This window comes from Xyrauchen texanus, chromosome 3 (genome assembly GCF_025860055.1).
Source record: "Xyrauchen texanus isolate HMW12.3.18 chromosome 3, RBS_HiC_50CHRs, whole genome shotgun sequence".
Taxonomy (NCBI): Eukaryota; Metazoa; Chordata; class Actinopteri; order Cypriniformes; family Catostomidae; genus Xyrauchen; species Xyrauchen texanus.
Window position 1 is genome coordinate 59885518 of NC_068278.1, and position 23035 is coordinate 59908552.

Sequence of the window (23035 nt, forward strand, 5' to 3'; positions counted from 1 at the left end):
GACTGGGAAGATAAATCGGCTCAGGATTTTACAATGCAACTGGCCCAAATCTTTGATGAAGGGGGGGTGGGGGGGTGTTGGTACAACAGTTGTAGAATGGGTCTTCGCTGTCCTTTCCTGCATATTGTGTTCAGTTCTGCATAACGCGGCGGCTCATTTTTGCTTATTTGCCCATTTGGCACGTTTCGAGGATGACCCACCAGCCCGCTCAGGTTCTCCCGATGGCCAGTCCGCACCTGATTGGCCCCAAACTGCGTCGGCCCACCGGGAAAATGACCAGTATGCCAGATTAACGGTTCAGCCCAGCGGAAACGCATCTAAATGGTAAAAGACGTCCATCCACCACGTTATCATACACCAACTATTAAAATAGCACAGACGTGGATGTGTCCATGAGTTTCAGTTGAAAACAGCAAGAGGCAGCAGTTAATGACAGAGTTGTACCTTGACACCGCAATTTATTTATATTTATTTTACATTTTTTTTTAAGTATCGCAAGATATGCATCAAGTGGTCAAAGACGTTTGTGCTCGTTTGAAGACGCAAATAATTTAAAATAGTCCAGATAGGTCCCCTTCGGTGTTCAGGAATAGTTATGCCACTGTAGGCCTTGTTCGTCCTCTCTCAGTTTACGCACTGAAGCACCAGTGGGCGGGGCCAAGGGTGTGATGCAAAAGTGACGTGGGATAGTTGCGGAAGAAAAGGCATTTCGCAGCTTGGATTCGATGTGTAGTGCATTAGTGCATGAGCGTGACATTCTTTGCCATGTCCTGGATGTCCAGGACAAATGACTTCTGATTTTACAGTGTTTTTGTAATAGACCTTTTAATGTCAAAATATCAAGGAAAATTTGAGTCCTCATGACATAACCCCATGATATCGGTCAACGTCAAGTAGATCTTCAATAGTTGACGTCACATCAGTCAGGTGAGCGAAATCCATCACCGTAAATGAAATTAATTAGCAAAACGGCCACTAGGAACTGACTCAATACTGTGCGTGTGATGTTGAACCCTGGAGCTGAAAGACCGGTCAACACCAGCTCCTCGTTTGCCCATAGTTTGTGTTGAGCACTTTTTGGGTTGTTTGGAATTTGTTTTCATTTGTTTGCGATATGTTGTGTCCCCACAGACAGTGGAGGTATGATGGATCGGCCTTGCACCTTGACTGGAACCCCAGAGAGTATTGAGTAAGTATATACTGCCCTTAGTCACCCTTTCACTCGCACTACAGGCACAAGACAAACACTTCACACATGAACACCGTCTGCTTCAGTGTGTGACATCTAAATGCTTGATTGACACTATATGAGTGTAAATTAATTCTCTAGTCTGGATTCGTCTTCTGTACTTCATGTCGTCTCTGTTTATTCTGTCCATCAGGCAAGCCAAGAGGTTGTTGGGTCAGATCGTGGACCGGTGTCGGAACGGACCGGGCTTCCATACTCCGATGGATGGGAACAGCTCTGTCCAGGAGATCTTGATTCCTGCCAGTAAAGTTGGTCTGGTCATCGGGAAGGGAGGAGACACCATCAAGCAACTGCAGGTTGGTTTATTATTTTGTAGGATTGCCATGTCACTACTTTTCACTTTCAATATGTTCCCTGGAGAACAGTTATCAACACTTGGACGTGCATTTTATTGCAAAACAATGGGTCCAAAATACACACATCAAAGATTTTGGGCTAAATATGAAATATTCGTGATTATATATATATATATATATATATAAGTAAAAATTGCAGTTTGTTAGGCTGAGAGTCTCAGATTTATAATAATCTATATCATTAAAGTTTTCTTTGCAATGATACTAAACACTTTACCCTCGGGTGGGGGTGCGCGGGTGGGTGTGTGCTCGCGCATGCGGACGGGTGGGGGTGTGTGCATGCATGGGTGCGCGTGTGTGCGCATGCGCGTGTGTGTGCGCGTGTGTGTGCATGCATGTGTGTTGCAAGTTATTTTTATAGCCTTTTATTTTGGGTATGCTGAAACACGAAATATTTAAAAACACCTTCAGTAATTAGAGGGTTAACTAATTATGTCATCGTATAGTCGTGGTATACTATGCAAAAGCGTGCCATACTTTTATATTCCAAAAGTTGTCATATAGGTTTTAAGACCCTTTGCCAATCCATGGACTCCCTAATATAAAATGATTAATTTCTCAGTAAATGTCTAATATATTCCATTAACAACATTAAAAAAAACATCATTACAGTCATATGCTAGAGATATTAATGTACGTCATCATGAAACAGAGACCCTTCCCTCAATCTAAACACAAGTGGTCACAGGAGACACATTTTAGTGCCATGTGTACATGTACTTTAATTTACGTAACATGTCCCTGTACTTGTGCGGCACAGGAGAGAACAGGAGTGAAGATGATTATGATTCAGGACGACCCGATGCCCACCGGATCAGACAAACCTCTCAGAATCACTGGAGACCCTTATAAAGTTCAGGTCAGTCTCTTCAATGGGTTGAATCTCATTAAATGTATTGAGGAATGTGTAATTGCCATGATAATGATGTCACAATGTTAAAACATCTTAATGTGACCAATCTCTTATTGGCGGTTTGTTTGGTACAGCAAGCACGAGAGCTGGTGGCCGAAATCATCAGGGATAAAGATCAGGGTGATTTCAGAGGAGCTCGCAGTGACTTCGGCTCTAGACTGGGCAGCAGCATTGATGTAAGAACACAGAAAATCCATCCATGCTAACCCTTGTGGTGTTCGTATTTGTGCACCAAACACATTTTGTGTTCCCGGTCAAAAATGACCGGCCCATACGATCGTTTATAAATGCCTAATATTGCATATATGATCATAAGATATCGCATTAGATCGTTTTATAAACTTTTTTTTTTTTTTAATTATGAGCATAAATAATTGAAATGAGCTCATAGCGGGCTAGTTGGGACACAAACAGGAATAATTAAAGCTGCGATCAGCGACGCAGATTCCTCAAAACTGCAAATTATGTAAAAATAGACACTTGTGGAGACATGTACTTCACATGTACACAACATTTAATTTCCTATTAAACATGGCTGGAGTCTTCATATGAGCTAGTGACTGAATCAAAGTATCGGTTTTATGACTAGCGTATTTTTAAAGCATTATTTTAGCGTTGGTGATAAATAATAGTAACCGGTAATTCCGTCATCTTTTGGCATATCGAGGTGTAATTTGGCACAGTGCTTCAGAGTGATGTCATCTTGAAGCCTGTTTGGTTGGAAAAAAGTATACTGGGCTTAAAGCTCAGTATACATATATACTGAGCTTTAAGCCATTTGGAGCTATGGTTCAGGAGGAGTAGAGATTAAACAAGTGGTTATTCATTCATGTCATTATTAGGATTCTTACGGTAGGATTCCTCTATTATTATTATTATTATTATTATTATTATTATTATTATTATTATTATTATTCCTGTAGCTCTAAATTACCCAATAACTCAAGATCTCCTTGGTAAAAGGTTTTGAAATTTGGCACATTGATTCTACAGGCCACGAGTAACTACTACTCCAAAAATGGCCCACGTGAGCCTATAGGTGGCGCTACAGGCCATTTTTCAACGTGATGCCATTTCCACCCCATAACATTGTCTCCAACATCATGAGGAACAAAAATGCTTCTATAAAATTTGCCATGATGGATTTTCCTGTACAATACCAATTTGTCCAAAACTACATGAAATTGTATCACTTTGAAAAATGGCCTATAGCGCCACCTATAGGCTCACGTGGGCCATTTTTGGAGTAGTAGTTACTCGTGGCCTGTAGAATCAATGTGCCAAATTTCAAAACCTTTTACCAAGGAGATCTTGAGTTATTGGGTAATTTAGAGCTAAAGGAATAATAATAATAAGGAATCCTACTGGAGGAATCTCATCAATCGAACACCTTTTTACATTATTTTTATTATTCTCAGGTTAGGTAAAGTCAAATCTGGCCTAAAATCAAAGCTACGTTAGGCTAAATTCTTTTCATCAATAAAATTACATTTAGTTAAAATTTATTTTCTATCAGTCAAAATGATCTAGGTAAATGTGACGAAAAATATAAAGGTTTTTCAATCAAAGGCAATATCTGATGTAATGATCAGCAGCACCTCTGCATATGAATTAGTTAACAATGGGATAAAAATAGGCTCAATGGCGAAACTATCCGCTTCTGGGACGCGTCATCTCGTGACTCACGCTTGCTGTGTGAACGGTGAAATCTGTTAATATGGGCGTCGAAACAAAAGCGCACTGCTTACGGAGGATGTGCGAACCTTCCGTCATTTTCTCTCTCCCCTCTCTCTGTACAACATGTTCACTGGTCTTCACTGTTTATAATAATCCATGTTTACCTAATTTACTTCATACAAAATAAATGTTATAAATGTGTAGTGCACTTTACAGATAACAGTAGTTCACTCATAGTTTCATGCATCTCTTGTAAACTAATTGTATTTAATACATTGACTAAATATGTGTATCAAAACACACATAAACGAGTCAATCAAGGAGGCAGGGTAATTGCATTTCTCAGTTTATAGAAAGAATGAGCAGATTTGTTTCACTCAGAGGTCAAACTGCAGTGAGATTTAGTGTATGAAATTCCCACATACACATCAATATAATAAACAGGAGTGACTGTCACGTTGTTCCTTAATACTTCCTGAAACAAACATAACATGGACAATGACATCATCACTTACAGCAGAGTGCACGCCTGTACGAGTGTTCACGTGAGCGCTACAGAGTGTCTGTCAGTGCGTGTGTGTACAGTGTGTGTCTGCGTGCGTGTCTGTCTGCATGTGTGCGTGCGTGTCTGTCTGCGTGTGTGCGCGTGTGTCTGTCTGCATGTGTGTCTGTCTGCGTGCGTGCGCTCGTGTGTGTGTGTCTGCGTGCGTCTGTGCGCTCGTGTGTGTGCGTCTGTGCGCTCGTGTGTGTGCGTCTGTGCGCAAGTGCCTGTGTCTGTGTGTCTGCATTCGCGTGAGTGTCTGTCTGTCTGAGTGTGTGTGCACGTGAGTGCGTTTGTGTGCACATGTCTCGAGGTCTATGCATGTGCAAACACACATCCACATATGTGTTCATCTAAAGGATTGTGTTGCTCCTGAACACTTAATATTTCTTTATTTTGTGGTTGAATCCATTCATTTCCAGTGGCTGGTCATTTTTGATCAGGATCACAAGTGTAACAAAGTTAAATAAAACCCCCAAAATGTAAAGAAAATGTTCACATATGGAATCTGAAAGCACACACACAAAAATCTGGACCAAAGTCATGGAATTTTATTTCAATTGGATTAAGTAAAAAAAAAAAAGAAGACCACCTATTATGGTTTTTCAAATATGACCTTTCATGTAGTGTGTTATAGAGCTATTTGTGAATAGTTGCAAAGTTTAAAAAATCTAAATGCAGAACCAAATGGAGTTATTGACTCCCAAAAGAAAGAAAGAAAATAGATTCTGAACACCTGAAACGAGTCTTCGTTCGTCCTGTACTAACCTGTGTAATTTGGTAACACAAAACCTGCCTCTGGTCTTCATTGGCTGCTTGCGAACAGCTTTGACCCGCCCTCAAACACTAAACGGTGGACCAATCACAACAGACTGGAGACATCTGACCAATCAGAGCAGAGTATGCTCTCTGAATGGAGGAGTTTAGAATGGTCCGTTCTAAAGCGTTCATTCATTGAATGAGTCGTTTTTGACTCTGTGGGGAAAAATGGTAACGCTGCCATTTTGAATGATGAGCAAATTAAAGTGTTTATTTTTCAGCTTGGGTGCATGTAAATCTATTGTATGAGACATTTAAAACAAAATTAGGCATGTTTAAAAACCATAATAGATGCTCTATAAGAAGAAAAAACAAGTTGTCTGGGTCAAAATGACCGAAAATGCAACATAATGGTTAAATGAAATAATTATGATCTTTTATTATTATCATCATCACACGCAGGTGGCAGTGCCCAGGTTTGCAGTGGGTATCGTCATTGGCAGAAATGGAGAGATGATTAAGAAGATTCAGAATGATGCAGGAGTCAGAATCCAGTTTAAACCAGGTCAGTGTGAACGACAAGAACACAAACTCATTCACTGTCTGTCCATGTAATGATAGTACAACAAGAGACCAGCATGCAACAAAGTAGCAGCTTATTTGAAATAATAGCTGCACAAACAACATCAAAGAAATTAGTGAGAATTCTGGTGCATTTTTTGGCTAATATTGCTGACAATGTTTCAATGTATGAGGCTAAACAGATGGGTTTGTGGTACCAACGACGCCATTTTATGTCATTGTATCCTCCCTTGATACTGTAGTGCTCTCCTCATGAAGTATGTACTTGGTTTGGGGTCATGTTAGGACACACTTGCGTCACACAAATCTCTTAAAGACTCGAGGCTCTAAAGGGATAATTGAAGCGCTAAATTTGCCAGATTAATATGCTGTTCTCATGTTTACACTGACTGATTGCAATCCTATAAATATTTGTGTTTGCTGAACAACCGGTCAGAATTTAGTGTAGCTTTTAATCATATGTTTCATGTTATCATGCACTCAACATATGGGCTTTATATTAGATTAGTAACCTTGATACATTTGTCACATCATATATGATTAAAACTGATTTATTTTAAATTGTGAAACATCTGAAAAATGATGTGGGTGACCATTTTTGGTTGCAAGAAAACGTATGTGAACCCTTTAGGATTAGCTGGTTTTCTGCATTGTTTATCAAATTTGATCTCATATTCATCAAAGTCACAAATATAGACAAATACAATGTGCTTATGCTAACAACACAAACATTTATAATGTCTTTATTCAACACATCCCATTAAACATTCACAGTGCTGTGGAAAAAGTGGTGGTCTTGGACAAACTTCAGGAGCACAATAATGTTTTTGTTGGAAAGCAGCAGCTTCCTTCATGATGTCCTGCTATGAACACCTGTTTAATGTTTTCTGTATAGTAGACTCATGAACAGATGTTAACCAGTTCCAATGATTCCTTCAAGTCTTTATCTGTCACTAGTGTACTTTATTACCTCATTGATCATTCTGCGGTGTTCCCTTTGAGTCATCTTGGCTGGACGGCCACTTCTAGAGAGAGTACCTATAGTACTAAATCATCTCCATTTATAGACAGTTTGTCTAACTGTGGACAGATGAATATCTAACGGTCACTTCTAGTGAGAGTACCTATAGTACTAAATCATCTCCATTTATAAACAGTTTGTCTAACTGTGGACAGATGAATATCTAACGGCCACTTCTAGTGAGAGTACCTATAGTACTAAATCATCTCCATTTATAGACAGTTTGTCTAACTGTGCACAGATGAATATCTAACGGCCACTTCTAGAGAGAGTACCTATAGTACTAAATCATCTCCATTTATAGACAGTTTGTCTAACTGTGGACAGATGAATATCTAACGGCCACTTCTAGTGAGAGTACCTATAGTACTAAATCATCTCCATTTATAGACAGTTTGTCTAACTGTGAACAGATGAATATCTAACGGCCACTTCTAGAGAGAGTACCTATAGTACTAAATCATCTACATTTATAGACAGTTTGTCTAACTGTGAACAGATGAATATCTAACGGCCACTTCTAGAGAGAGTACCTATAGTACTAAATCATCTACATTTATAGACAGTTTGTCTAACTGTGGACAGATGAATATCTAACGGCCACTTCTAGAGAGAGTACCTATAGTACTAAATCATCTACATTTATAGACAGTTTGTCTCACTGTGGACAGATGAATATCTAACGGCCACTTCTAGTGAGAGTACCTATAGTACTAAATCATCTCCATTTATAGACAGTTTGTCTCACTGTGGACAGATGAATATCTAACGGCCACTTCTAGTGAGAGTACCTATAGTACTAAATCATCTCCATTTATAGACAGTTTGTCTAACTGTGGACAGATGAATATCTAACGGCCACTTCTAGTGAGAGTACCTATAGTACTAAATCATCTCCATTTATAGACAGTTTGTCTAACTGTGCACAGATGAATATCTAACGGCCACTTCTAGTGAGAGTACCTATAGTACTAAATCATCTTCATTTATAGACAGTTTGTCTAACTGTGGACAGATGAATATCTAACGGCCACTTCTAGTGAGAGTACCTATAGTACTAAATCATCTACATTTATAGACAGTTTGTCTAACTGTGGACAGATGAATATCTAACGGCCACTTCTAGTGAGAGTACCTATAGTACTAAATCATCTCCATTTATAGACAGTTTGTCTAACTGTGGACAGATGAATATCTAACGGCCACTTCTAGTGAGAGTACCTATAGTACTAAATCATCTCCATTTATAGACAGTTTGTCTAACTGTGAACAGATGAATATCTAACGGCCACTTCTAGAGAGAGTACCTATAGTACTAAATCATCTCCATTTATAGACAGTTTGTCTAACTGTGAACAGATGAATATCTAACGGCCACTTCTAGAGAGAGTACCTATAGTACTAAATCATCTACATTTATAGACAGTTTGTCTAACTGTGGACAGATGAATATCTAACGGCCACTTCTAGTGAGTACCTATAGTACTAAATCACCTCCATTTATAGACAGTTTGTCTCACTGTGGACAGATGAATATCTAACGGCCACTTCTAGTGAGAGTACCTATAGTACTAAATCATCTCCATTTATAGACAGTTTGTCTCACTGTGGACAGATGAATATCTAACGGCCACTTCTAGTGAGAGTGCCTATAGTACTAAATCATCTACATTTATAGACAGTTTGTTTAACTGTGGACAGATGAATATCTAACGGTCACTTCTAGTGAGAGTACCTATAGTACTAAATCACCTCCATTTATAGACAGTTTGTCTAACTGTGCACAGATGAATATCTAACGGCCACTTCTAGAGAGAGTACCTATAGTACTAAATCATCTACATTTATAGACAGTTTGTCTCACTGTGGACAGATGAATATCTAACGGTCACTTCTAGTGAGAGTACCTATAGTACTAAATCATCTCCATTTATAGACAGTTTGTCTAACTGCACAGATGAATATCTAACGGTCACTTCTAGAGAGAGTACCTATAGTACTAAATCATCTCCATTTATAGACAGTTTGTCTAACTGTGGACAGATGAATATCTAACGGCCACTTCTAGTGAGAGTACCTATAGTACTAAATCATCTCCATTTATAGACAGTTTGTTTAACTGTGGACAGATGAATATCTAACGGCCACTTCTAGTGAGAGTACCTATAGTACTAAATCATCTACATTTATAGACAGTTTGTTTAACTGTGGACAGATGAATATCTAATGGCCACTTCTAGTGAGTACCTATAGTACTAAATCATCTACATTTTATAGACAGTTTGTCTAACTGTGGACAGATGAATATCTAATGGCCACTTCTAGTGAGAGTACCTATAGTACTAAATCATCTACATTTTATAGACAGTTTGTCTAACTGTGGACAGATGAATATCTAATGGCCACTTCTAGTGAGAGTACCTATAGTACTAAATCATCTACATTTTATAGACAGTTTGTCTAACTGTGGACAGATGAATATCTAATGGCCACTTCTAGAGAGAGTACCTATAGTACTAAATCATCTACATTTTATAGACAGTTTGTTTAACTGTGGACAGATGAATATCTAATGGCCACTTCTAGAGAGAGTACCTATAGTACTAAATCATCTACATTTTATAGACAGTTTGTCTAACTGTGGACAGATGAATATCTAACGGCCACTTCTAGTGAGAGTACCTATAGTACTAAATCATCTCCATTTATAGACAGTTTGTCTAACTGTGCACAGATGAATATCTAACGGTCACTTCTAGAGAGAGTGCCTATAGTACTAAATCATCTCCATTTATAGACAGTTTGTCTAACTGTGGACAGATGAATATCTAACGGCCACTTCTAGTGAGAGTACCTATAGTACTAAATCATCTCCATTTATAGACAGTTTGTCTAACTGTGGACAGATGAATATCTAACGGCCACTTCTAGTGAGAGTACCTATAGTACTAAATCATCTCCATTTATAGACAGTTTGTCTAACTGTGCACAGATGAATATCTAACGGCCACTTCTAGTGAGAGTACCTATAGTACTAAATCATCTCCATTTATAGACAGTTTGTCTAACTGTGCACAGATGAATATCTAACGGCCACTTCTAGTGAGAGTACCTATAGTACTAAATCATCTCCATTTATAGACAGTTTGTCTAACTGTGAACAGATGAATATCTAACGGCCACTTCTAGAGAGAGTACCTATAGTACTAAATCATCTCCATTTATAGACAGTTTGTCTAACTGTGGACAGATGAATATCTAACGGCCACTTCTAGTGAGAGTACCTATAGTACTAAATCATCTCCATTTATAGACAGTTTGTCTAACTGTGGACAGATGAATATCTAACGGCCACTTCTAGAGAGAGTACCTATAGTACTAAATCATCTCCATTTATAGACAGTTTGTCTAACTGTGGACAGATGAATATCTAACGGCCACTTCTAGTGAGAGTACCTATAGTACTAAATCATCTTCATTTATAGACAGTTTGTCTAACTGTGGACAGATGAATATCTAACGGCCACTTCTAGTGAGAGTACCTATAGTACTAAATCATCTCCATTTATAGACAGTTTGTCTCACTGTGGACAGATGAATATCTAACTGGCCACTTCTAGAGAGAGTACCTATAGTACTAAATCATCTCCATTTATAGACAGTTTGTCTAACTGTGGACAGATGAATATCTAACGGCCACTTCTAGAGAGAGTAACTATAGTACTAAATCATCTCCATTTATAGACAGTTTGTCTCACTGTGGACAGATGAATATCTAACGGCCACTTCTAGTGAGAGTACCTATAGTACTAAATCATCTCCATTTATAGACAGTTTGTCTAACTGTGGACAGATGAATATCTAACGGCCACTTCTAGAGAGAGTACCTATAGTACTAAATCATCTCCATTTATAGACAGTTTGTCTAACTGTGCACAGATGAATGTTTAAACTCTTCCAGAGAACTTTGTGAATCTTTCCAGCTTTATGCAAAGCAACAGTTCTTGATCGCAGGTCTTCTGAGATCTCTTTTGGTCCACGTCAGCAGACGCTTCTTGTGAATAACAAACTCAAAATGTTTGAGTGCTTTTTATAAGTCAAAGTAGCTTTAACTCACACCTACAATCTCGTTTCATTAATTGGATGTCAGGTTTGCCAACTCCTGACTTTTGTTAGCTTTTGTTGATGTCATTAGCCTATGTGGTTCACATACTTTTTCCAATCGTCACTGTGAATGTTTCAATGATGTATTTAAAATGTACAAGAACAACACAATAATTTGTGTGTTATTAATTAAAACAGATTATGTTTGATCATTATTGTAACGTAGATGATCAAACCAGATATTAAGACTAATATATAACAAATCCAAGTAATTCCAAAGGGTTCACATACTTTTTGTTGCCGCTGTATGCGTCACAATTATTAGTTAATTGTTTGGGAAATATTTAACTTGGTTTTGAGAAACCAGGGGGTATAAATCCAAGAATAAATGGGCATAATTACTCAAATTCCAGTTGAACATCCTGTAAAATTTGGCTGATTCAGTTTCACTCTTGTGAATTCAAAGGGACCTGATTCTTAAATTCTGCTCTGTCGCTGCGTCTTTAGTTTTAGTTTGTTTAAATCAAATTCTTCTGTGTTTTAAATCCCCTGGTGGTCTTGTAAGTCTTCGATCTTTACTCCTAAACGTGTTTGTGCATTTCAGATGATGGTATCAGCCCAGACCGGATCGCTCAGGTGATGGGTCAGTCCGATCGATGTCAGCACGCCGTTCACCTCATCAATGAGCTGGTGCACACAGCACAGGTACATCTGCACCACTCAAACAAATAGATTAAAGGAACTGTTCAGTGTTAATTACCCGCACTAACCACTGATGTCGTTCCAAACCTGTATGACTTTCTTCTGAATAACAAAAATGCAGATTTTTAGAAGAATATATCGGTTCTGTAGGTCCATTCAATGCAAGTGAATGGTGACCAGAACTTTGAAGCCCTAAAAAGCACATAAAGGCAGCATAAAAGTAATCCATAAGACTCCAGTGGTTTAATCCATGTCTTCAGAAGTGATATGATAGGTGTGGGTGAGAAACAGATCAATAGTAAATGTATTTTTTACTATAAATCTCCACTTTCACTTTTGTTTTTGTCTATAAATATTGATCTGTTTCTCACCCACATCTATCATATCACTTCTGAAAAACACTGGATTGTTATGCATTACTTTTATGCTATCTTTATGTGCTTTTTGGAGCTTCAAAGTTCTGGTCACCATTCACTTGCATTGTATTGACCTACAGAGTTGAAATATTCTTAATCTTCACGTGTGTTCAACAGAAGAATGTAAGTCATACACATCTGGGATGGCATGAGGGTGAGTAAACGATGAGAATTTTCATTTTTGGGTGAACTGTCCTTTTAAGTGGTTATTCACTGATAATAGTTCTCAGTCCCACATCTGTGCAAGATTCTGGTATGGGACAATACCTAAAACGTAGGTTTTTTTATCTCTATTTCCCTATTTTCTTGGGTCCCTCGATTCTCCTCAGGAGCGTGACGGTTTTGGAGGTCCGGTTGGCCCCAGAGGTCGTGGCAGAGGTCGTGGTGATTGGAGCATGGGATCCCCTGGAGGACTGCAGGAAGTCACCTACACAATACCTGCTGATAAATGTGGCCTTGTGATTGGAAAAGGTTAGAACGTCATCTGAATAATAACAAATGCAAAGAATACATTTTCTTCATTCTGAAAATCATGCAATGAAAAAAAATCACATTTTTAAAAGTTAATTTTTTACATGCATGTGAAACCTAAATGTGGCCTAGAATGAGGCATGAAGTCATTGACTCATTTTAATGAGTAGAATATTCATGAGGTCAGTAAAAGCTGTTTTAACCACTCAATAATGATTTTAAATCATGTGTACAGTATGCACAGTAGAGAAAGATACATTTGTTTGTTTACATTCTGAATTCATGACGCTAATGCGATAACACGCGGCGGCCATGATATGCACCGATTGCACTCTTTTATTGTACTTTATGATGACACTGGCTGTGTTTACATGCACTCATTGTCATCAATACTATTGCAGACCTCGGATGTACTGTTTTAATGTCCCCTAAACTTTGCAATCCGATACAGATATTAGTTTACATGTGCATTACATGTGTTGCGTGTGCGAATAGCGTCAGTCATGTGTTTTGAAGAAGCGGAGAAAGGCTGAGAATGTGAAAGTGGCAACAAAGTCCGTAATTGCCATTTTTGCTCTACAAATTCTTCTGATGTTATTCACTCTACTCGTCAAACGAAGAATACACGCTCATGCGCAGAGTAATTTAGAATATGAGTTGAGGAAGTCGTCGTATTCAAACGTTTACGTGGCTGATGTTTTTCTTATAAACTGATTATTTTACCCCTTTTAATCATTCGGTGTGAGCGCATCTGCACGCACAGTGAGGCGAAGACTTTTGGACAATGGCCTGGTGTCAAGAAGGGCAGCAAATTTAATTCGGATCCAGCTCAATTGGATCATTTTGAAGGCGTTTCAATCCTCTTGAGATATCAGTTGGATTATAAATGATACTACTGCAAAGATGGGTGTATAAAAGAGTAATAATGGGTAAAATACAGACAAAAGATGGTGATCGAGGCATCTCATCCGTTGGGAAGATGCGTGAATGGCTTTCGCTGTAGATGGCACTGAGTGTTTTAGTAGATTTTATTTCTTTCGTAGACTAAAAGCAAATCGCATGACATGGTCTTTCACGACAGTGTGTTCACGTTGGATACTGACTGAAATGGGTGTACAAAGCTTAGGTTGACCAATGGTGTTTGGTGTTTTGCAGCCAGTAAGAAGTTTTCTAAAAGTTTGCTGCTCCGATCCACCGAAACGAACGCAAAACCACCTTTTTGGCCATATTTAGTTTTAAATGACATACCCGTTCATTCTTCGATTTTGTGTGAAGTATATCCGGGCATTTAAGACTACAATTGCACTCTTGGCGTAAAACACCATGCATACCGCCCCGGGTCTATTGAAAACGTTTTTTGGTTGTTTTTTCATGCATACAATCATACCTAGTGTCTTCAACTGGAAAATGAAATTACCATGTCTTAATTGCTTCGCTACTTAGATTAGCTTTGTAACATTATTATCATAACGTCAAGTCTTGGAAAATAAAAATTGCCAACTTGAAGATTGGTGTGTGGCTTGTGAGTGTTAAGAAGTTCAAATTGATATGGAGTGGTGGCGTAGTGGACTAAAGCACATAACTGGTAATCAGAAGGTTGCTGGTTTGATCCCCACAGTCACCACCATTGTGTCCTTGAGTAAGACACTTAACTCCAGGTTGCTCCGGGGGGATTGTCCCTGTAATAAGTGCTCTGTATAATACATTGGTACTCAGAAGGTTGCTGGTTTGATCCCCACAGTCACCACCATTGTGTCCTTGATTAAGACACTTAACTCCAGGTTGCTCCGCGGGGATTGTCCCTGTAATAAGTGCTCTGTATAAAACATTGGTAATCAGAAGGTCGCTGGTTTGATCCCCACAGTCACCACCATTGTGTCCTTGAGTAAGACACTTAACTCCAGGTTGCTCCGGGGGGATTGTCCCTGTAATAAGTGCTCTGTATAATACATTGGTACTCAGAAGGTTGCTGGTTTGATCCCCACAGTCACCACCATTGTGTCCTTGAGCAAGGCACTTAACTCCAGGTTGCTCCGGGGGGATTGTCCCTGTAATAAGTGCACTGTAAGTCACTTTGGATAAAAGCATCTGCCAAATGCATAAATGTAAATGTATTCACTGTTTCATGTTTCTATGACATGTAAACAAGAAATGTGGATGCCAACTGTTTAAACTAATAATATCTTTAATCTTCTCTTAAATGGCTTGTTCTTTTACCAATGTGAACAATCCGTTTTGTTCTGCTCAGGTGGAGAAACCATTAAGAACATCAACCAGCAGTCCGGTGCTCATGTGGAGCTCCAGAGAAATCCTCCTCCAAACACGGACCCCAACGTCAGGATCTTCTCCATCCGTGGGTCTCCTCAGCAGATGGAGATGGCCAGACAACTGATAGACGAAAAGATCGGGGTATGTGATCTACGTAAAACCTCAATCTGTTTTGTAGGTGCCCAAAACATATGGTACACAGGGACTTGAACGCAAACACTTGATGATGCTCGCTTGTGTTCCGTGATGTGCCAGAACGTAAATCATAACGCAGCTCAAGTATACATTTTCAACCGCACTGAAGTTTGTTACCACCACCGTGATGCTAGTAGGATGTTAATGTGTTTGGGAAATACTAGCATTACATGCGTTGCATTAGTCAGGTGACATTATAAGAGCAGACTGATGCTATAAAAGGAGGGAAGAAGTGCTTTCATGCATTGTGTTCTTGTTAGCGACGGATACCTCTAAAGACAGACATGCAGGCATCATCGCTTTGCATCAAAATGGCCTCACATGCAAGGAAATTGCTGCAAGGAATATTGCACCTGAAAGAACCGTTTACCGGATCATCAAGAACTTCAAGGAGAGAGGTTCAACTGCAGTGATGAAGGCTTCAGGACGTCCCAGAGTATCCAGCAGGGGCCAGGACGTCTCCTCCTGAGGAGTCAGATACGGGATCGTGTCAGCACCAGTGCAGAGTTCAATATTGGCAGCAGATTGGTGTGAGTGCATCTGCACAGTGAGGTGAAGACTTTTTGGACAGTGGCTTGGTGTCAAGAAGGGCAGCAAAGAAGCCACTTCTCTCAAAGACAAACATCAAGGACTGACTGAAATTCTGCAGGATGTACAAGGATTGGACAGCAGAAGACTGGCGCAAAGTTATTTCCCCTTCCGACTGTTTGGGACATCTGGAAAACCGATAGTCCGGAGAAGAAAAGGTAAACGCTACCATGAGTCCTGTGCCAACAGTGAAGCATCCTGAGACCATCCATGTGTGGGGTTGCTCTTCATCACAGGAAGTGGGCTCGCTCACAATCCTGCACAATAACACTGCCATAAATAATGACATCAAAACGTCCTGCAAGAGCAACTTCTCCCAACGATCCAGGAGCAATTTAGGGACGATCCGTGCATTTTCCAGCATGATGGAGCACCATGTCACAAGGCAAGAGTGATAACGAAGTGGCTCGGAGATCATTACATTGACATTTTGGATCCGTGGCCAGACGACTCCTCGGATCTTAATCCCATAGAGAACCTGTGGTCAATTCTCAATAGGCGAGTGGACAAGCAGAAATCCACAATCTGTGATCAACTCCGAGCACTAATAAGTCAAGAATGGATCTCCATCAGTCAGGATTTGGCCACGGTCCAGCAGAGTTTAGCTCCAACCCTAATTGAACAAACCTGAAGCAGCTAATTAAGGTCTTCGGGAGTGCTTGAAGATTACAAGGAGGCATTTTGGAGCGGGGCTGGAACTAAACTCTGCAGGGTTGTGGCCCTCCAGGAACTGAGTTTGACACCCCTGTAGTAGGTGATTCGGGTATTTGGCGCCTTCTGTTTTATGAATACTCTGGATTCGGACAACCAACTCCATTGGCATACTGTTTTAAGCATACTGTATAGTAGAGAAGTATGCGTATTCACCAGTGTGGATCTCCGTAAACATTGACCTTGCTCAGTATCTTGTTTCTTAATCGGTGTCTTGTTTTCCTCCTGTCCTCATTTAGGCCACTGGAATGGGGGGAAACGGCAGTTTTGGACTCAGTCCTTTCACCCAAGGACCAGCCACCCCTCACCAGAAGTGAGTGTCCTCTTTTCTTATTCTTAAGTGTCATAAAACTTTGAATGTCGTTAAAAAATTAGATGTTATGAACTTAACAAACTGTCCAATCCAATGGATTAATTGAAAGCGCTCCTTGTTGATGATTAGAACTTAAATTGTGGAAGCCATTCATTAGTCTGGTTAGAACGGTCCATTTCAACCAGCTTTTGAAGTTTTTGTGAGCGGTTCCACTGGTGGACTGGGGGTTCCCATTTTCATTTGGGGTGTGAGAGGTCTCGTTCAAATCCCGGACAAGCCCCCAATTATTACTACCATCTCAATCATGGGTTTTAGTTCCCTTTTGCAGCATTTCACAATTGCAGTCCATTTCATAATTAGGCTGAGACTAGATTGAATGTAACCTGGTTCATGTTGAGTATTTGTAATTGAATAATGTGTGTTGTGTTTTTAGTGGTCCGCAGACATTCATGACTGGAGGTTGGGGTACCACATACCAGACATGGCAGCCCCAGGGCCAACAGGACCCCAGTAAGTGGACCTTACTCCTGCACTTTGCCTCATTTGACACTCTTTGTTCCCTTCAAATGTCTCTGGACTTTTGTTTACCTTCATGTTCATTTGATTTTGGGGATTTCAGGTCACAATGGATCCCAGACCAGCCAGATGGACTATTCCAAAGCATGGGAGCAGTATTATAAAAAGCTAGGCAAGTGGCTCTTATATGAGGGAAATATGGTTGAGGTTTAGGTGAGATTTGAGGGCTGCGATTGGCAAGTTAGATTAATGGAAGTTCTTGATGAAGTTGAGAGATTTGTGGTTAAAGAGGAGGCCCATGACGTTTTGCATTTGGCTGGGTGGGATGGGGTGTTAGTGTATTTAGGTAAAATATAAGCTTGAAACATCTACTTGGAGTGTTTTATCTTGCAAAGCATTCTTAGGGGCCAAACACTGAAGGTGTGTAGACAATTCTGTTGTGTCGGTTCTCTTATTCTTCTGTTTCCCATGTCTGAAAGTCTATAGGAGCCCCTAGAAAAGTTTGGTAAAAAGTTGTGAAATTTGGCACACTGTTTGGAACTAGGCTGAACATTCTTTTTGCCAATTTTGAAGTCGTTCTCTCAATCCCTCTAGCGCCACCATCAGTTCAAAATTTCACCTTTATACCTTTTAGCTCTTAACTTTTTAACCAAAAAGCTTAGAAACTAAATTCTTATCTTCTGAATTTCTTAGGTCATTTAGAGCAGTTTCAGACCCCAACTTAATAATGCACACGGACCGTTTGCATCATCTGACCGTGCACCTGCCGTTAACTATACTAAGAGTGTCACAAAGAGCTTCCTGTGCATGTGTGGAACGTGTCCGTGTGGCCTTGCGAGTGCCTGATTAAGTATACCCTAACCTTTTAGTTATCTTATTCTTCAGTTCCGTCTGGCTGGGAGTCTGTGGTAGCCTCTTGATCCATGTGGTAAAGTTGTTAAATTTGGCACACTGATTGGTGTTGGCCTGAACATTGAAGTTGTCCATTTCGGGGTCGTTCTCTCAAACCCGTTAGCGTCACCAAAAGTTCAAAATGTCACACATCTACTCTATTGGCTTATAACTGTTGAACCAGAAACAAAATGTATTCCCAAAAATGTCCGCTCATCTCTTTAGTCTTTTACGAGTGGTTTAAGTTCCCTCTAAACTCAAATTTTCGCCTGATTGGTCAAACAATTTCTTTCTCTACAGTTCCACAAATCTACCCAGTCTTACGGTTTGCTTCCCACATTTGTGCTTGGCCCGTAATGGCTTCTTGCACTTATAGGTATCATTTGGTTTAGTTTTTCAATGTTTTTATTTTTGTGTTGTTCCTTAATATCTGAGTTTGTTTCATGGTCTGTGCAGGTCAACAGAACCAGGGACAGAGCAGCGGGTCGGACTACAGCAAAGCATGGGAGGAGTATTACAAGAAACAGAGTAAGCACATCTCACTGTGTTTAAATCAATTTAGTTCAACATAGTTTGCACACGCTCACCATTCTTGCCATCTCTCGCGGTCTTCAGCTCAGGCAGCCGGTCCTGGGTCTCAGCAGAGTTCTCCTCCAGACTACAGTGCCGCCTGGGTGGAGTATTACAGACAGCAGGGGGCGTATTACGGCCAGGGACAGACACAGGCTCCCGGCCTTCCGGTAAACACAAGCACACTTTATAGAGTTTTCAATCTTTTACGCGGATAATTGTGTTCCTGGATGATGATTGGGCAATACAGTCGCACTAAAATATATAATGTTGGGTAGTAAGTGATTGCATGTAATCTGGATTACAAAAATCAAGTATTTGTAATTCGATTACTATAACTGAACAATGCAATCTTTACATATGCTGCATGGAGCGATCCGCATGTTATCTTTGTCTTCCATTTTTGGTCACATAGTAACTCATGTTTCCATCCAAGCATTTAAAAAAAATAATAAATTTTGGCGAAGGTTTAGCGCATCAATGTTTACCGAAATATCTGATGAAAATGTAAAATTATCTATAACATTTCACAAGTATCAACATTATATTATTTTCACTTTGGCGCATAGATCCTACATCGTGAAAAACTAGTTTGTAAACACTTTGACGAGAAAAATGGCATTAATGCAAAAATTGTGTGTCAAATGACAGAATTTACATCACATGTGTCCTCACAACAAACATGATAGCGGAGAGGAACACTCGGACTGATGAGGATGTTTTTTCCAGGCAATGTTTTGGACCATGCGTTCATACGTCGGTAAAGATTATGGCATCTTCTACCAAAACGGCCTGTAAAATAACCCTGTGTGTATGTGTGTATATATATATGTGTGTATATATATATATATATATATATATATATATATGTATATGTGTGTATATATATATATATGTGTGTATATATATATGAGAGATATTTTTGTTTTTATTAGAGTGATAGTGTGTCTGTAGTGGATGTGGGCCAATGAGCAGACACCAAAATTGTAATTATGTAAAATGAAAACGACAGTAAGCTGGACAGTTTCAATAAATTGTCTCAATACTCAATTGCGATATACACAATTTTGTATGGAAACGCCTCGAGCAGATTTGTTTTACGCTAAACCAAAACATTTGAGACTTTTTTTTTTTTTTTTTTTAAATGACATCACGCACGCAATATTACCAGTAAAAGCTCATTTGAATGGAAACGAGCAGTCGATAACAAAACGGCCCAAAAACTGGATGGAAACTTGGTGCTATTTTCCCTTTTGTTTTACTCATAGACTGACAAATGACAAGTTGATGTTTTGTTGACTAATGTTGAAAGGAAGAAGTGTAAATTAATACTTGATACTTATATAAAGGAATATTCCGGTTTCAATACAAGGTAAACTCAGTCGACAGCAGTTGCGTCATGATGTTGATTACCACAAAAATGTATTTCAATTCATTCCTCTTTATTTCAAAAAGCATAAATTGGGGTTCTGGGTATCTCAGCGAGTATTGATGCTGACTATCACACCTGGAGTCATGAGTTTGAATCCAGGACGTGCTGAGTGACTCCAGTCAGGTCTCCTTAGCAACCAAATTGGCCCGGTTGCTAGGGAGGGTAGGATCACATGGGGTAACCTCCTCGTGGTGGTGATTAGTGGTTCTCTCAATGGGGCGTGTGGTGAGTTGTGTGTGGATCGTGGAGAGTAGCATGAGCCTCCACATGCTGTGAGTCTCCGCTGTGTCATGCACAACGAGTCACGTGATCAGATGCGCGGATTGACGGTCTCAGAAGTGGACGCAACTGAGACTCGTCCTCCACCACCACGAGGACCTACTAAGTAGTTGGAATTGTGCATTCCAAATTGGGGAAGAAAATTGAATAAATAAGCACAAATGTGTGTTCCAGTGAGACACTTCCAATGCAAGTCAATGGGGTTTAATCTGTACACATTAAAATACTGTTTCAAGAGTATACACATAAACAATATGTGTTAACATGATTTTACTGTCATTAAATCGCGCACTGACCACATCTGTGGAAAGTTAAGGCTAATTGTACAACTTTGTTGCCATGACGATGTGATTTCAACAAACCCTAAAGTCCTAAAACGACTGTAAAAATTACGATAAATTCACAGCTCAAATAATCCACGAGTTTTAACAGGAGAATGAATGTAAGTGCTTTTATAAAATGATTAGCGTCTCATTTCTGTCTTTTTAAAACCTTTCCGATAATTCGCCCCCATCGACTTCCATTGCAAGTGCCTCACTGGAACACACATTTAAAGAAAAGGAGCGAGTCGAAATACGTTTTTGTGCTAATCAACATTATGCCACAATGAGCTGAACTTGTGCTGAACCCGGAATATTCCTGTAATCTTGTACCTGTAATCCCTATAAGTGGATTACATTTCAGAAGTAATCTGCACTATTAACGGTGTTTATCTGTCGTTGTATTTTCAACGTGGTCACTTTCATTGCGTGTTGTAATCTTTTGGGTTCCTCTGTCCTGCAGGATCATTAAAGCGGCGACCACAGACCCTTTAGAAGATTTTTGAATCACTGCGAGGAGGAAACAGACCTTTTGTAACAGAGGTTTCTAGATTTGCAACGCCTTGAAGACTTTGACTTTTTTCTTAGTGAGAAACACTAGCTGTAGAATGACTTCTATGATTAAAAAAAAACAAAAAAAAAAAAAAGAGCGAGCGCGAGAGAGAGAGAGAGAGAGAGAGAGAGAACTATTTCTAAATCAGGACATTAAAATTGTTACTAAATACTTGTGTACTCCATTATTTGAATGGGCAACTTCCGGGGATCCTTTTTGGGAGCGTTTCAAGAGTGGGTTTGTTTTCTATTCTTCTTATCGAATTCAATGTTATCACAAGCCAAAACGAACCCCGGAGTTGTAACATTTTCATCGATCGCGCAATATAATCTATTATTTTTCTAGTTCTGTTGCAATAAAATGATTGTGGGCTCGGCGGTCTCGACTACGCTTATCGTTTTGTTTTGTCATGAGATGTTTTAAGAATATGTACAAAATGTTTTCTTATTCATGAAGCATTATAATTCAGTGAGATGAAAAACTGTGATTTTGTTACAGAAAAATATATTATTTTGTTACTCAAAAATACAATGAATGATGTTGGCGGCGTTCCTGACGTAATTCCTCGTGTGCTTTGTATTCTGTTTTTCATTGTCGTTTTATTGTACTCTGGTTTAAAAACAAAGGTGCAATATCTTATTTCATTTTTGAAACAAAGACGGACTTCTCTATTGACCGACGTTTAACTTGTAGTTCTTAGAGGTTTTTTTTAGTCGTATATGGATAATTTTATATTCCAGTGATTTGACGGGAACGGGTGGTCTCTTGCATATGTTGTGAGGTTGTTGTTTTTTGCCTTTGCTATCTTGTAAAACTATGTATGTATGCTCGATACTTGACTAAATAGTTTATTTAAAAATATATATATATAATCAAATCAAAGACTTTTTTTTTCTTTTTTTTTCCCTGTTTTTCTGTTTTCATACTGAAATTTGTCAAAGATTGTGAATGTGTAATTTGAAATTTGATGTTGCATCTTGCGTACAGATGAACTTTTATGTATGTATCTTTAAACTGAAACTTTAAAGCGTTCGAGACCGCTGAGCCCCGAGAGCCTACCTGTGTATTAATTAAGTGTCGTTTTTTTATATTCAAAGTATTCAAAGATCAAAGTTGCGTCTTGTTTGGTACCACCCCCCGTTTCTCTGAAGCCCCCTAACCAGTACACACTGTGGAGTCCTGTACAGTCCCATTGGAATAACTTTTTAATTATATTTTTTTTTTCCCTTTCTATTCTGTGTGATCTAATATATGTATGATTGAGTAGTTACAAATTGATCTAGTATTAACTTCATTGCTTAATGAAAAGGGATATTATAATTTCAAAATGTTTAATTTTAGTGTTTCTTTCTTCCTCGTGTACAGGTAACCATGTATTAAAAATATCAAAAGACTACTTATTTTTGTGTTCTTATTTGCTTTGCGTTGTGCTTCCTGTCTTTTGATGTTCCTCCAACACATTCCAGTTTTTAATATCGAAGGTGTTTGTCCATAAATGCTCTGTTCTCGGAGGTTGACGTCTGTAATGCTACACTTGTTTTGCTCATGTTGTGATGGTGGCATAGTGGGCTAAAGCACATAACTGGTAATCAGAAGGTTGCTGGTTCG

The 23035-nt window shown here is 39.2% G+C and overlaps 1 protein-coding gene across 2 annotated transcripts in view; it reads left to right on the top strand.

Annotated features, from left to right (window-relative positions):
- Positions 1–22818, top strand: part of LOC127625456 (far upstream element-binding protein 3-like) — a 45429-nt gene extending 22611 nt beyond the window's left edge. The window contains exons 6-19 of one of the 2 annotated variants that reach the window (XM_052100762.1): positions 1132–1189; positions 1383–1545; positions 2366–2464; positions 2593–2694; positions 5958–6060; positions 11807–11907; positions 12650–12791; positions 15040–15200; positions 16793–16866; positions 17300–17376; positions 17486–17554; positions 18730–18801; positions 18889–19013; positions 21338–22818. In XM_052100762.1, the coding sequence (XP_051956722.1) occupies positions 1132–1189; positions 1383–1545; positions 2366–2464; positions 2593–2694; positions 5958–6060; positions 11807–11907; positions 12650–12791; positions 15040–15200; positions 16793–16866; positions 17300–17376; positions 17486–17554; positions 18730–18801; positions 18889–19013; positions 21338–21346 (1355 nt within the window). In that variant the 3' untranslated portion in view covers positions 21347–22818. The remainder of the gene's footprint in view (positions 1–1131; positions 1190–1382; positions 1546–2365; positions 2465–2592; positions 2695–5957; positions 6061–11806; positions 11908–12649; positions 12792–15039; positions 15201–16792; positions 16867–17299; positions 17377–17485; positions 17555–18729; positions 18802–18888; positions 19014–21337) is intronic. The other variant, XM_052100768.1, reaches the window with a different exon arrangement.
- The last annotated feature ends 217 nt before the right edge of the window (positions 22819–23035 follow it).